Below are 16,424 nucleotides of genomic sequence, written 5' to 3'. Positions count from 1 at the left end.
CAGTTTCTTAAAAAAAAAAAAAAAAGACTGCCTGGGAGTTTGGTTGGGATCATGTTAAATCTAGAAAAAAATTTAGGGAGACTTGATAGCTTGACAGTAATGAGTTTCCTGATGCTTGAACATTATCTCTATTTATTAGGTCTTTTAAAATTTCTTTCAACAGTGTTTTGTAGTTTTCAGTGTATAGGTCTTATTTATAAATTTTTCATAATCTGCTCAGTGTGATTTCTACTACTGCTCTATATCTTAAAATTAGAGCAAGAAGTGTTACAACATGTCTTCTAAAGAAATTTCAGGGGAAAAGTAAGCTATTTGTTAAGCAAATGTCCTCAAAAGCCAGGAGAATGGATACAGAGGGAAGAAAGGTATCCGAGATATTAGGCATGGACTCAAAGACATCATTTGGTAGGGAATGAAGAACATGACTGCTTATGAGAAAACTATTTTATTCCCACATTTCATATATTAAAATCTGAGTTACCTCTCTAGGCCTAAAGTGTGGCTGCTTTTCTCTTCTTCTGCTTTTAATTTCCTACCATTCTCAAGTAGGCAGTTCAAGCACTGGGTAGGATTCTGTTTTTTAATCAGGTAGAACATTACATGGCGAGGAACTGAGGGAAGAAAACTGCTTAATTTGAGGATCTCATTTCTTTTCTCTAAAGAAGCGAATTGAGAGGCATCTGTCTGACTCAGTCAGCAGAGCATGAGACTGTTCGGGGTCTTGAGTTCAAGTAGGCATGGAGCCTACTTTAACTTTAAAAAAAAAAGTGAGTTGATAACAGTGTAATGCATTTCCTTTTAGATGCATCATTAAATTTTCTTTCTATCCCAGAGCATGTACAATCATTAAGTTTTCTGGGTAAAAGATTATATACTACTTAAATAAGAATAAAAATATATACCAGATGGTGCGGAGAGGGAAGGTTCTTCTGCCTTGAACTGTATTTTTTTTTTTAATATTTATTTATTTGACAGAGAGAGATCACAAGTAGGCAGAGCAACAGGCAGAGGTGGGGAGGGAAGCAGATTCCCTGCTGAGCAGAGAGCCCTATGTGGGGCTTGATCCCAGGACCCTGAGATCATGGCCTGAGCCGAAGGCAGAGGCTTAACCCACTGAGCCACCCAGGTCCCCTTTGAACTGTATTTTGATGTGAACACATCTTCAATTTCCGTAGTAGGTATGAAATACCATATCTATGAATTTATTTAAAATGAAGTGGGAAATTTTCTTCTTCCTTGGAGGAAAGTAAAAGTTTTGAAACAAATAAAGAAAAGATCTTACCTTTGTTATCCAAATATAAAGTTTCAATATTGAGAATGTTGCTAATAAATAAAATTTATTCTCAATTAGACTTTAAAAGGTTAAACTTCTGGGGCACCTGGTTGCCTCAGTCAGTTGAGTGACTGCCTTCAGCTCAGGTCATGATCCCAGGATCCTGGGATCAAGCCCTGAGTCAGGCTCCCTTCTCAGTGGGGAGCTTGCTTCTCCCTCTCCCTCTGCTTGCTGCTCTGCCTACTTATACTCTCTTTCTATCTGTCAAATAAATATAAAAAATCTTTTAAAAAAAGTTATACTTCTAAATTATGTTAATATATAACATTTTAAAAGTTTGAATAAGTCAATTCTTGATTCTCTGATTCAGTGTTTTTCTCATTTTATAAGTGAGGAAATAACTCAGTTTTTGGTAAGATTTCCATGTAGTGACAGTGATTGTAAAATACATTTAACTTTTTAGAACAATTTATTTGTGTTAGGAAATAGAGTTGTTTAACTTTTGTAAATGCTTTTTTCCCCCCTCAATCTGCCTAATTATAAATGACAGTACTTCGTACTTTCAGTAAATGTTACTAGGGCAGGCTAGTAAAAGAGGAAAATAAATGAATGAATGAATGATTGAATAAGGAGAAGACAGTATCTGCCTTTTCTGTACCCAGCCATATGCTTAGCATTTGGGTTTCAAAAGCAATCACACTTTTTTTTTTTTTTGAATGACAAAAAAGCAGACTATCTCTTGGTACTTAATGTACTTTCCATTTTCCCCCCTGCTCCATCTAGGAGTACAGGTGTTAAGTTTATTTGGCAGTCTTTTTTACCTTGTCATTGACACTAAGGCAGAATCTGTATTTCTCTTAAGGTGATAGTTTTTAATCCCGTTTTTCCCCTTTATGCCATGGATCTTTAGAGGAGTTCCACCTCACCAGAAAAATATACAGAGATACATTAACTTGGTAACTAGTAAGCAGGATTTGTATACCTTTGCCCCCATGGACTGATGGGCCCCTTATTAAGAATATCTGCTATTCAGGGGCACCTGAGTAGCACAGTTGGTTAAGTGTCCAACTCTTGGTTTCCTCTCAGGTCATGATTTTAGCGTTGTGAGATTGAGCCCCGTGTTGGGCTCTGTACTCTGCCTGGAGTAGGCTTAGGTTTCTCTCTCCCTCTCTTTCTTTCTCTAAAATAAATAAGTAAATTTTTTTAAAATAGATTTTATTTATTTATTTGACAGAGAGAGAGAGATCACAAGTAGGCAGAGAGGCAGGCAGAGAGAGATAGGAAGGGAAGCGGGCTCCCTGATGAGCAGAGAGCCTGATGCAGGGCTCGGTCTCAGGATCCTGGGATCATGACCTGAGCTGAAGGCAGAGGCTTTAACCCACTGAGCCACCCAGGCGCCCCTAAATAAGTAAATCTTAAAAAGAAGAAAAGAATATCTGCTTTTCAGAAGTTAGAAGTATTTGAAATTGACTACACATCATTAATCTTATATCCTTTTCGGTATATATGTAAGTAAGAATTGCTGCCAAACATGTACTCTCTCAAGATTATACTAAGTTTTTGTTTCAAGTATGTCCACTATTTTGTGCTCTGTAATTTGGGAATGTACCTGTTTTGTCATGTTGATGACATTTGCTAACATTATAATTTTAAGATTATCATCTGTGTTTTATATACACATTTTATACAATATTATAATCTATTCTCTCTATATATTATTCTCTCTATATTAGACAGTATAATGTTTGAACTGTGTTGTTTGCCAGGCACTTTTAGAGATCAGTGATTTTAAAAAATAGCCTGGCATATTTGGGACAGTGAAATTCAATGTGGCTGAGGTGTAAAATGTGAAGCATCTGTGGTGAATATGTTAATGTCATCTTGTGAAGAATTATACTAAGAGTTAGAGTTAATTCTATAGGCATTGGGAAACCCCAATGACCTTTTTAAAAAATTTTTAAATATTTATTTTATCTTTAAGTTATCTCTGTACCCAACATGGGGCTTGAACCTACAACCCTGAGATCAAAAGACAGATGTCCCACTGATTGTGCCAGCCAGGTACCCTAACCGCAGTGATCTTGAAGAGTGACTTGCACTTACAAAATTTGCTTTAAATAGTTATCATACATGTAATTTAATTAGAAGATGAATGAAAAAAGCCCCTTACAATTCTATGAATATTATATCTATGTTGTATATTTTAGATTTTTTTGCAGGTATATATTTAACTTTTTTTTTTAAGATTTATTTATTTGTTTTAGAGAAAGAGAAAGAGAGCATGATGGGGAGGGGTAGAGGGAGAGAGAGAGAGAGAGTCTCAAGTAGACTCTGTGCCATGCACAGAGCATGATGTGGGGCTTTATCCCATGGCACCAAAATCATGACTTCAGCCAAAACCAAGAGTGGGATGCTTAACTGACTGGACCACTGAGGTGCCCCTATTTTTTCTAAACCAAGTTTGTTCAGTATATTATGAAAATCTCTCCCTGTAGTCCTTTATGTGTCCATAGCACAATTAACAAATAATCTAGGGTCCTGAAATCTTAAAAAGTTAGACTACATTCAACTGATAAAAGCAATCTTTTACAGGCAGGGGCTTGCTTATGTGTTCTGTGCTAATAATTGTTTCATAAAAGCCTGAAGATTAGGAACTGATGAAGCTTCTGCTCACTTCTGCTTTGATGTTGCTATTTGCTGGAAATAACATGTGCAACCTGGTGCTTGTGCATATTAGTGCTTATCTGCTCAAGACATGCATTGACATGTGTTCTTTCTGGAAGAGACTAGGTAATAGTTCAGCCCTTCAGTAGAAATACACAAAAAACAATTGTGATTGTGTATACATTTGGGGTGGCCCTCAACTTTTGGGAACTTTCTTTTTTCCTTTTTTCTTCATATTTCTTAAAACAGGCTTTAGAGGGTGGTTGGGTTCCCAGATTGTTCTCCAAAGGAATGAATGTTCTTTCATCTATTCCTTTTTGTCTTTGAGCATTAGGCTGTATATTAAAAGCCAGGGGATATAAAAAGGAAGATAGGGCTCTTATAAGCAAAACATTTGAAATCAAGTGGTGACACTATCAAGCAGACAAATGATTCTAATAAGTGAAATGGTAAGCTAGAGCCCTGAACAAAATAAAATGAGAGTAGATAAAGGTGTTTGTAAATCTGCATTGGAGGGAGGGGAATATAAAGAAAGGAGTGGGTTTGTTAAGTGTTAGTTTCTTTGGTTGATAATATTGCTAACCTAGATCTAGAAGTATTAAGTTTTCCCTTAAAATAATGTTTCTATGGAAAATGTATTTCTAAGCCTAGCTACTAAGTCTAGAATGTATCTCTACCAACTTCTCTCATCATAAATAAGATTGCCATATTTCTTCATTTTTTTGTGGTTTGATGCTGTTGAGGCAAACTCGCTCACATAAGGATGTGTTTGCTTTTTTTAGAGCACTGGTTCTTTGGAAAGGGAGTGCTATTGTGGCAGTAAGAATCTGTAGGTTGTTTGTTAAAAGGAAGTATTTTTAAGTTGGTCCGTGTTCTTTTCTCCTTGCTGCCAAATAGTTGAGTGGTATAAAGCGTTAAGCTGATTATAATAACTAGTATAATAGACAGATTATTATATGTTTATGCAATATGTAGCATACTCTAAAAGTCAAAATTATTTCCTAAACTATTTCTTTTCCTGCTTATGTAGTATCTTCCTTACACTCCCAGTCTGTTTCCAAGGATGTCCAGTTGGCAGAATGTAATTTGGCTGTTTGGGGGCCTTTAATGTTGATCTCAATGGACTTTTCCTAGCTAAATTGCATATTTTATCACTTATAAAATGGGTATAAAAGTTTCCATTTATTCTTTTTACTGAGTTAGAAGAAAACTGGCTTCTGAAATATGAATATCTTTGGTTTTGAAAAAATTCAGTAGTTTTGGAGTGCCTGGGTGGCTCAGTTGGTTAAGTGTCTGACTCTTGATGGCTCAGGTCATGACAGCGTCATGAGATCAAGTGCCCTGTTGGGCTCAGCACTGAGCATGGAGCCTGCTTAAGATTCTCTCTCTTGCTCTCTCTCTGTCCCCCCAACTCTAAAAAAAAATTCACTAGTTTTATTTTAAGTATTCTAATGCTCCTAAAAATAAGATAGGTAGCTAAAGTTAAAGAGCAGCCTCACTGTTAACTAGGCTTTAAGAGGCAAATTTCTAACTGAAGAGGGCTGTGAATGAAATTTTTCAACATCGGTTTGTGTACTTAATCAGATGCTAATGAATTATGGAGACTATAGTACTTGGTCAGCAAATTTTGTACCAGGTGACTAAAAAATTTTCTGTTTATGTCCAGATCCTAGAACCCTATCGATATTGTCTCTGCTGTGTAAATAGCTCTGAGTAGTGCAATATTGCTTATAGGGTTTTGGTATTTGGGAAAAACAATGGGCAGGTTGCAGAAACTATATAGCTGAAACCAAATCAATAGTCATCTTTGTTTAGGGAGAAAACAAATAGTAGAAGCTAATTCTTAATATAAACATTAAAATCCAAAACTTAAATGTCATTTTAATATCTTAGGAGAAGGAAATTTATCTTTTCTAAATTTTAACATTTTGATAAATTAAACTTGGTTTTATATGTGGTATTATAAAATACTAGAATATTAGTGTTGAGAGGGACCTTAGATTTCCAACTCTCTCGTTTAGTAGAAGAGACCCAGAGAGATGGAAGACTTACCTAAGGCCACATAACTTGTTAGTGATACCAGGGCTAGAACTTCTACCAAGTAGCTCAATCCTTTTACTTTTTTTTTTTTTTTTCCTGGATCATACTACAAGGTTGTGTTCAGGGGGAATTTTTTAATGGACTAACCAGTGATATTAGATTTGAAACTTAAAAAACACACACACACAAAACTTTAGCTGAAGTCTTTACATTCCCTGCCCCTATCTATGTGACTTTTATTGGCTCTAATGTCCTATGTAACATGTATAGACTTTCATCAAACTGCATAAAAAATATAGTAATGAAAATGGAACTAGAGGGGTGTCTGGGTGGCTCAGTCGTTAAGCCTCTGGCTTCTGCTCAGGTCCTGATTGCAGAGTGCTGGGATTGAGTCCTGAATCGCGGGCTTCCTGCTTGGAGAAGCCTGATTCTCCCTCTCCCACTCCTCCTGCTGTGTTACCTCTCACTGTCTCTGTTAAAGAAATAAATGAAAGAAAATAGAAAAAGAAAATAGAACTAGAGGCAAATCACTTAGACTATTTTGTCATTTATAAAATGAAGGGACTCTGAAAATCTTGATTGTTTTTCTATTTTTCAACATTGCATTTTTTGGGTCCCTGCTTATTTCCAAGCCCACCGACTTCACTGATAAGTAAATACTTCCCCTGTGTATTATCATGAAATGTTCTGTTCAGTTCTTCACAGAGAGTTACATTCTAATCTCAAGCTGTTTTTCCCATCTTTGTTTTTTTAAATTTGTATTTGTGATAAAATATATATAAGAAAATTTACCATTTTAAGTTTATAGTTTATTGGTATTAAGTATACTCACATTCTTGTACAACCACAACTACTACCCATTTCTAGAACTTCTTTATCTTTACATACTCAATCTCTGGGCCTGTTAAATGATAATTCCCCATTTCCTTCTCCCCCTGTTTTTAAAAGTCTGTTTAAAATTTGTTTTATCTTCTGAAATATTTTTCCAATAGAAATGTGGGCCCATTACTTAAGCGGGGATGGAATTTTAAAAAGTTTTTTGAAAGCAGAAGTGTACATATAAATGCAGTTAGGGGGAGGAGGAGGTAGGAAATCCTGAATTTAGCATTTTCCAATTTCCTTGGTGTAAATATTTCCACCTTGGCCATTTGCAAGCTTCTAGCATGATTGAAAGTGAAGTTGGGAAGACATGCACAGTAGCACATGATATAGTATTTTCATTATGTACATGTGGTGGATCTCAAGAGCATATATAATAGTAAAATCATTGGGAAGTTATAATTTTTGAGTATTTGTTTTTAACAATTTGTTTACTGGTAAATTTATGTAATTTTTAGTTGTGCCTGTGTTTAACAATTGGTTTATAAACATATTTTAAAATTTAGCTGATTCTATCATCATTGATTGGAAGCACACTCTTTGGTATCTTGCTAAAATAGAAGTTACTTAAAAGCAGGAACGATTTATTATTGATACTGTTTGATGATTTTTTTTTTAAAGATTTTATTTATTTATTTGACGGGGAGATCACAAGTAGATGGAGAGGCAGGCAGAGAGAGAGAGAGAGAGGGAAGCAGGCTCCCCGCTGAGCAGAGAGCCCAACGCGGGACTTGATCCCAGAACCCCGAGATCATGACCCAAGCCGAAGGCAGTGGCTAAACCCACTGAGTCACCCAGGCGCCCCCCTGTTTGATGATTTTAATACATTGTGGACCACCAGGTATTATAGGAAGCCATAGCTAAAACAGCTATCTTGAAAAGAAGATATTGCTAAATGGTCTTTGGGATTATGGTAGTTAAACTTTAAGAAGAGTTAAAATATCAAGTTAAAAAACACACATGGGGGCTGCCTGGGTGTCTCATTTGGTTGGGTGTCTGCCTTCTGTTCAGATCCTGGGATTGCGCCCCTCCTTGGGCTCCCTGCTCATCAGGGAATCTGTGTCTTCCTCTTTGTCCCTGCTTGCTCGCTCTCTCTCTCAAATAAATAAATAAATAAATAAATAAATAAATAAATAAATAAAATCTTTCAAAACACACAGGTTTAAGAATTTCTGTTTCATAAACAAGTTAAGAGCTCCTAGAACAGAGATTTTTTTTAAATTTCAGCATAGTTAACATACATGTCTATATTACTTTCAGGTGTAAAACAGTGACTCAGCAGTTCTGTGTATTACTCAATTATTATCAGGATGAAAGTGTATGCTTGATACCCTTCACCTGTTTCACCCATACCACCCCCCCCCCCACCGTAACAGTGTATTTGCTCACTAATTATGTTTTTTGGTTTCTCTCTCTCTCTTTTTTCCCTTTGTTCGTTTGTTTTGTTTCTTAAATTCCACATATGAGTGAAGTTATATGGTATTTTTCTTTCTCTGATTGACTTATTTCACCAAGTATTATACTCTTTAGTTCTGTCCATGTTGTTGGAAATGCCAAGATTTCATTCTTTTTTCATGACCAACCAAATAATGTTCCATTCTATCTATCTATCTATTACATACTCTTTTTTTTCAAGATTTTATTTATTTATTTGAGAAGGAAAGCAAGCACAAGCAGGGAAGAGGGACAGAGGGAGAGGGAAAAGCAGATTCCATGCTGAGCAGGGAGCCTGCTTTGGGTCTCAATCCCAGAACCCTGAGATCATGACCTGAGCATAATGCAGATGCTTAACTGACTGAGCCACCCAGGTACCCCATATATCACATATTCTTTATCAGTTCATTTATCAGTGGATGCTTGGACTGTTTCCATAGTTTGGCTATTATAAATAATGCTGCAGTAAACATAGGGATGTGCGTATTCTCTTGAATTAGTGTTTATGTATTCTTTGGATAAACAGTCAGTGGTGAAATTACTGGATTGTAAGGTAGTTCTGTTTTTAACTTTTTGAGGAACCTCCATACCGTCTTCCACAGCAGCTACACCAGTTTGCATTCCCACCAACACAAGGGTTCCTTTTTCTCTGTATCTTCACCAGCACTTGTTTCTTGAATTTTTTGTTTTAGCCATTCTGACAAGTATGGAGTGATGTCTCATTGTGGTTTTGATTTGCATTTCCCTGATGATGAGTAATGTTGAGCATATTTTCATGAATCTGTTTGCTATCTGTATGTCTTCCTTGGATAAATGTCTGTTCATGTCATCTGCCCATTTTTTTTTTTTTTTAAGATTTTATTTGAGAGAGAGAGAGACCAAGCATGAGTCGAGGTCAGGGGGAGTGGAGGGAGAAGGAGAAGCAGATTCCTTGCTGATCAGGGAACCTGACTTGGGGCTTTATCCCAGAGCCCTGGGACAATGACTGGAGACAAAGGCTGACCCTTAACTCACTGAGCTACCCAGACAGATGCCCTTCTTTTGCCCATTTTTTTGAAAAAAAAATTTTTTTTTTTTTAAGATTTATTTATTTTAGGATGGGAGGGGCAGAGGGAGAGGGAGAGAGAGAGCTAACCAGACTCCTGGCTGAGTGTGGAGCCCGAGGTGGATGGCACTTGATCCCATGAGCCTGGGATCATGACCTGAGCTGAAGGCAGAGGCTTTAACCCACTGAGCCACCCAGGCGCCCCTTTTTAAAATTTTTTAATTAAAAATTTTTTTTAAAAAAATATTTTATTTATTTTTAAGCAGGCAGAGAGCCAGGCAGAGAGAGAGAGAGAGGAAGGGAAGCAGGCTTCCTGCTGAGCAGAGAGCCCGATTCAGGGCTGGATCCCAGGACCCTGGGACCATGACCTGAGCTGAAGGCAGAGGCTTTAACCCACTGGGCCACCCAGGCGCCCCTAAAAATTTTTTTTTTAAGTAGGCTCTCCACCCAATTTGGGATTGAATTTAGGACCCTTGAGATCAAGAGTTGTGTGCCCTACTGACTGAGCCAGCCAGGTGCCCCAGGAATTTTCTTTTATATATATACATGTACGTATATGGTAATTATTAAAAAAAAATTTTTTTTAAAGATTTTATTTATTTGAGAGAGAGAGCGATCACAAGCAGGGGCTAAAGGTAGAGGGAGAAGCAGGCTCCCCACTGAGCAGGGAGCTCAATGTGGGACTCCATCCCAGGACCCTGGGATCATGACCTGAGCTGAAGGCAGACGCTTAACCAGCTGAGCCACCCAGGTGCCCCTTAATTTTTTTAAAGATTTTATTTATCTGAGAGAGCGAGAGAATGAGTGAGTGAGAGAGACAGAGTACACATGAGCCGGGGCAAAGGGGAACGGAGAAGCAGACTCCCCTGCCAAACAGGGAGCCCGAGATAGGGCTTGATCCCAGGACCCCAGGATCATGACCTGAGTGGAAATCAGACAGTTACACAACTGAGCCACTCAGGCACCCCTATATGTAGTTATTATTAGTCTGCTTAATGAAATCTAATTATTGGATAGTTTAATCATAGTATCTAATCTAACAATTATATAAGCAAATGAAAAGCCTTCATTTTTGAAAAACATTTTTTAAAAAAGATTTTATTTATTTATTTTATTTTGGGTAGGGGCAGAGGAAGAGGGAGAGAATTTATGCTGACTTTGGAGTCCCACTCAGGGCTGGATTCCATGACACTCAGTTCATGACCTGGGCTGAAACCAAGAGTTGAACACTCAACTGACTCAGCCACCCAGGTACCCTTTTCTGAAGGACATTTTAAGTACCATTTGTTTTGTTTTGAGGTGCTGTTTTAAATTAAGACCTAATATATTTTTCTGGTTTATGGCAACTCTACTGTTAGAGATGCAAATCAGTTTCAGATTCTTAGAAAAAAATTTAAAATAATAACTGTCTCTTTTTCTTCTTTTTCTGTTCCAAAAGTTTTTGGTTGTAAAGATAGAATTTTGGTAATCATAGAGTATTTTATTCTCTGTTTGGGGTTTACTGCACATCAAGGTCCCAGGCTGGGACCCAGGTTCAGTAAACTGGGATAATTTAGATTGCTACTCTTATACTGTATGTAGCTTTCCTTGTATAATTCCTGTCTCTTTAAGGTCTGTAATATTGGTCTGTGTGACAAATACTTGTAGTTCACTGTTTAATGGAGTTGCAGATAATGGTAAAATTGCAGGTATCCCTGAAAAGAAATTTGTTTTGTGTTTTACCTTGCACATTTCGTACCAAAGGTAGAAAAACGCTGCCTCAGTGATGAGTTTGTCAACCCTGGGAATTTTGGAAACCATTGTTAGTTCTTGTATTAATATGTGACAGTATTTGCTTGGTGTCTTAATTTTGGTTCTAAAAATAAGAGAGATGCATAGAGAAACATTTTCAACATTTAAATGCATTTTCAAAATGTTAACTAGTTTTTAAATTTTTAATAGAGCACAGGTATTATAGATGATGGAGGTTTTATGTACTTTTCTATTTCCATATTTACCAAATTAGTGTATTTCTCATTATTGAAATACTAAAAAAAAAAAAAAAAGAGGAAAAAAGAAGAATAGTTAACAGTATCATGTTTATTGATATGTCTTTTGGTTCACAAAAATATTATTTGTGCTGATCTTCAGTTCCAGAAAGCTGACTCTGATCTGGATTACATTCAATACAGGCTGGAATATGAAATCAAGACTGATCATCCTGTTACAGCAGGCAAGGTAACCTCAAAAGAAATCTATTTTTAACAGATAATTTTATTAAAAGATTTTCTGATAGCATTTTTAATAGTAATATATTATAAGTTAAATTATTAAGTACTAAATATACAGAATCTTAAAATATTTTCATGTTTAGAAGGTTGGTCACAGTATACTCAAGAGATTATACCTGCAGTCAAGGAAATGTGTGGCTACTCTTTTTTTTAATGCTTAATCATCAAGAATTATTGAATTCAGAGGTATAAACCACTATGGAAGCCTCTGAAATCTGAGAGAGAATATAGATACCTGTAGAGTGGTTGTTAAAAAGAAGGGAGAAACTATGATAGTTATGATATTTTCTGAGGAAGACAATGATACACTATAAATTTGTTACATGAACTGTGATTTTGCATAAAATTATATACTTAGTTATTCTAACTTTAGATTGATTGAAATATTAACTCCATTTATGTTCCATAAAATTATAACTACATGTACACATGCCCATGGAGATAAAAGCAATTTTTTCAAAGATATTTTTATTTATTTGAGAGAGAGAACTGGGGGGAAGGGCAGAGAGAGAGAGAGGGAGAGGACAGAGAACCTTAAGCAGAATCTCTGCTTAGCATGGAGCCCAACAAGGGGCTTGATCCCATCACCCCAAGATCATGACTTGTGCCAAAATCAAGAGTTGGACGTTTAATTGACTGAGCCGCTCAGGCACCCCAACAATTTTGTTTAAAGCAAACAAGTTTTTAAGCATTGTCATTAATAGTAATTGACTACTTAGAGCATTAATGTTAAATCTTTGACAGCAGATAAATATCATATAGTTTTAAGAAAATTTTTATGTACTTAAGAATTATTTTGGATTTGGTAGAAGTACAAATTAAAATAATGTGTCGTCCCCCCCCACACACCCCTGTAAAGACATTGTCTTTTTTTTTTTAATTAACATATAATGTGTTATTAGCCCCAGGGGTACAGGTCTGTGAATCGTCAGACTTATACACTTCACAGCACTCACCTTAGCACATACCCTCCCCAATGTCCATAACCCAACCCCCCTTCTTCCCTGGCAATTCTCAGTGTGTTTTGTGAGATTAAGAGTCTCTCGATCCCATCTTTTTTCATTTTTTCCTTCCCTACCTCCCAAACCCCCCATGTTGCTGGGGAGATCATATTAGGTAGATCATATGATAATTGTCTTTCTCTGATTGACTTATTTCGCTCAGCATAATACCCTCTAGGTCCATCCACGTCTGGGTCCATCCACGTCGTTGCAAATGGCAAGATTTCATTTCTTTTGAATGACATTGTCTTTTAATTGAAGTATAGTTGATACACAATGTTACCGTAGTTTCAGGTATACAATATAGTGGTTGGACAACTCTATACATTATGCTATTTTCACCGTAACTGTAGCTTTACCATATCTCACCATACAACACTATAACAATACCATTGACTATATTTGCTATGCTGTACATTTCATCCCATGATTTTTTCATTCTGTAACTAGAAGCCTGTACCATGTACTCCCATTGTCCGTTTTGCTTATCCCCTCATCCCCCTCTCCTGGGCAGCTACCAGTTTGTTCTCATTCTGTTTCTACTTTGTTTGTTCATTTGGGGTTTTTTGTTTATTTGTTTGGTTTTTAGATTCTACATATAAGCAAAATCATATGGTATTTATTTTTCTATGTCTGACTTATTTCATTTAGCATAATACCCTCCAGGTCCAGCCATGTTGTTCCAAATGACAAGATCTCATTCTTTTTTATGGTTGACTAATATTACATTGTACATATATACCACATTTTCTTTATCTATTCATCTATCAGTGGGCACTTAGGTTGCTTCTACATCTTGACTATTCTAAGTAATGCTATAATAAACATAGGTGTGCATACATCTTTTTACTAAGAGTGTTTTTGTTTTCTTGTGTGTCTATTTATTTTCTTTGGGTAAATACCCAGTAGTAGTGGAATTACTGGATCATATGGTATTTCTATTTTCAATTTTTTGAGGAACCTCCATGCTGTTTTCCACAGTGGTTGCACCAATTTGCATTTCTACCAGCAGTGCATGAAGGTTCCTTTTTCTCTACTTCCACATAAACACTTGTTATTTCTTGTCTTTCTTCTTTTTTTTTTTTAAAGATTTTATTTATTTATTTGACAGAGAGAAATCACAAGTAGACAGAGGCAGGCAGAGAGAGAGAGGGAAGCAGGCTCCCTGCTGAACAGAGAGCCCGACGCGGGACTCGATCCCAGGACCCTGAGATCATGACCTGAGCTGAAGGCAGCGGCTTGACCCACTGAGCCACCCAGGCGCCCCTTGTCTTTCTTTTCTTTTTAAGGTTTTATTTATTTATTGAGAGAGAGTGAGCACAAGTGGGGTTGGCAGCAGAGGGAGAGGGAGAAGTAGACTCTCCTGCTAATCAGGGAACCTGGCCTGAGGCTTGATTCCAGGACTCTGGGATCATGACCTGAGTTGAAGCCAGATGCTTAACTGACTGAGCCAACCGGGTGCCCCTCTTGTCCTTTTGAGTCTAGCCAATTTGACAGATAAAAGGTGTTGTCTTGCTGCAGTTTTGATTTGCATGTCTCTGATGATTAGTGATACTGAGTATCTTTTCATTTGTCTGTTGGCTGTTTGTGTGTCAGTCTGACAACCCATGAGATCATGACCTGAGCTGAAATCATGAGTAGGATGCTTAACCCACTGAGCCACCCAGGTGCCCCTGGAATTGTTTTCTTATTTCTCTTTCTGCTATTTCATCATTAGTATATAAAAATGCAATAGATTTCTCTTTATTAATTTTGTGTCCTTTAACTTTGTTGAATTAAGTTATTCCAGTAGTTTCTTGGAATGTATAGTATGTCATTTGCAAATAATGGCAGTTTTACTTCTTCCAGTTTGGATGCCTTTTATTTCTTGTTGTTGTCTGATTGCTGTGGTTAGGACTTCCAGTACTATGTTGACTAAAAGTGGCAAGATTGGATGAACATCCTTGTCTTGTTTCTGAGCTTATAGGAAAAGCTCTCAGTTTTTAGCTCTTAGATGTTAGCTGTCGGTTTGTCATATATGGTCTTTATTATGTTGAGCTATGTTCTCTTTAAACTCTTGAAACTAAAAACTGTTGAGAGTTTTTATGAATGGATGGTGAATTTTGTAATATGCTCTTTCTGTAACATTGAGATAGGATTTTTTTCCTTTCCCTATTTAGTTAATTTGATACATGACATTGATTCATTTGCAATTACTGAACCATCCTTGCATCCTTAGAATAAATACTATTTGGTGAATAATCCTTTTAATATGGTTTTGAATGTGGTTTTTGATACATTGTTGAGGATTTTTCCATCTATGCTCTTCAGGGATATTGCCCTGTAGTGAGTTCTTTTTTTTTCTTTTTTTTTTGGTTTTGGTTTTGGTATCAAGGTAGATTTTGCCTTGTAGAATATATTTAGAAGTTTTCCTTCTTCTGTTTTTTTTTTTTTTTGAATAGTTTGAGGAGAATAGGTATTAACTCTTTAAATACTTGGTAGCATTCACCTGTGAATCCATCTGGTCCTGGACTTTGTTTGGTGGGAGTTTTAAATTTATTTTTAAGATTTATTTATTTATTAGAGAAAGAAAATGAGAGCAGGAGAGGGAGAGAGTCTTTTTTTTTTTTTTTTTAATTTTATTTATTTGAGAGAAAGAAAGAGAGAATGAGTGCAGGGGGAGGGACAGAGGGAGAGAAAGAATCTCAAGCAGATTCCTCACTGCTGAGTATGGAGCCTGACATGCAGCTGGATCCCATGACCCCAGTACCATGACATGAGCTGAAATTGAGTTGGATTCTCAACCTAATGAGCCACCCAGCTGCTCCACGGATGAGAGAGTCTTAAGCAGATTCCATGCTGAGCATGGAGCTTGACACAGGACTCCATGTAATGACCCTGAGATCATGACCTAAGCTGAAACAAAGAGTTGGACACCTAATCAACTACACTAACCCAGGCGCCCCAGTGAGAATTTTTTGATTATGATTCAATTTCATTGCTAGTAGTCAGTCTGTTCAACTTTTCTATTTCTTCTTGATTCAGTTTTGGAAGAGTAGAAAATCCTAGAAATTTATCCATTTCTTCTGGGTTGTCCAATTTTTTAGTATATAATTTTTCATAGTAGTCTTAAAATAACATTTTACATAAAATTGGGAAATCATTGTGAATGTTCAGATTTTACTGTTAGATTCTAATCCTAGAGTTCTGTGGGAGTATAGTTTGAACTGTTTTAGTTCCTTAAGTGTGTTGACTTTTTCTTTGTCTTTTCCTCTTTTTCTCTTTGACTGAAGATCAACCAACCAGTTTGGTCCAGTGATATTGCCTAATGACTGTCCACAGGACTCATCTGAGTCAATATATTTCAGGTACTAAGTAGAAAACATTTCATATGGTGCTTCCACTTTTCCTCCACCTTCTATCCCTCATCTTTGTTCTACTTTCAGTTATTCTTCTCTTATACAAGTTTCCTTTAAAAAAAACTGCTTTATTGAGCTATAATTTACATACCATGAAATTCATCCTTTAAAAATGTATAGTTCTATGGTTTTTAGATTCACAGAGTTGTGCAGCCATGACCACCATCTACTTTCTGTCTGTACAGTCTCTAGATATGCTGTCTGAACATGCCATATAAATGGAATCACAACATGTGGCCCTTATAAAAAAAAAGATTTTATTTATTTATTTGTTAGAGCAAGCGAGTGAGTGAGCACACAAGCAAAGAGAGCAGCAGGCAGAGGGAGAAGTAGACTCCTGGCCGAGAAAGGAGCCCGATGCAGGACTTGATCCCAGGGCTTTGGGATCGTGACCTGAGCTGAAGGCATGTTTAACCAATT

General features: G+C 36.7%; 1 protein-coding gene across 1 annotated transcript in view; it reads left to right on the top strand.

Moving 5' to 3' along the window:
* The window catches only part of SKA2 (spindle and kinetochore associated complex subunit 2), a 41,157-nt gene that overhangs the window by 7,469 nt on the left and 17,264 nt on the right, over positions 1-16,424 (top strand). The window contains exon 2 of the mRNA XM_059380586.1: positions 11,466-11,552. Coding sequence (XP_059236569.1) covers positions 11,466-11,552 — 87 coding nt within the window. The remainder of the gene's footprint in view (positions 1-11,465; positions 11,553-16,424) is intronic.

The sequence above is a fragment of the Mustela nigripes genome, chromosome 16, assembly GCF_022355385.1.
Source record: "Mustela nigripes isolate SB6536 chromosome 16, MUSNIG.SB6536, whole genome shotgun sequence".
NCBI lineage: Eukaryota > Metazoa > Chordata > Mammalia > Carnivora > Mustelidae > Mustela > Mustela nigripes.
The sequence above is the reverse complement of the archived record's forward strand: the minus strand, read 5'-3'. Positions and strand labels throughout refer to the sequence as shown.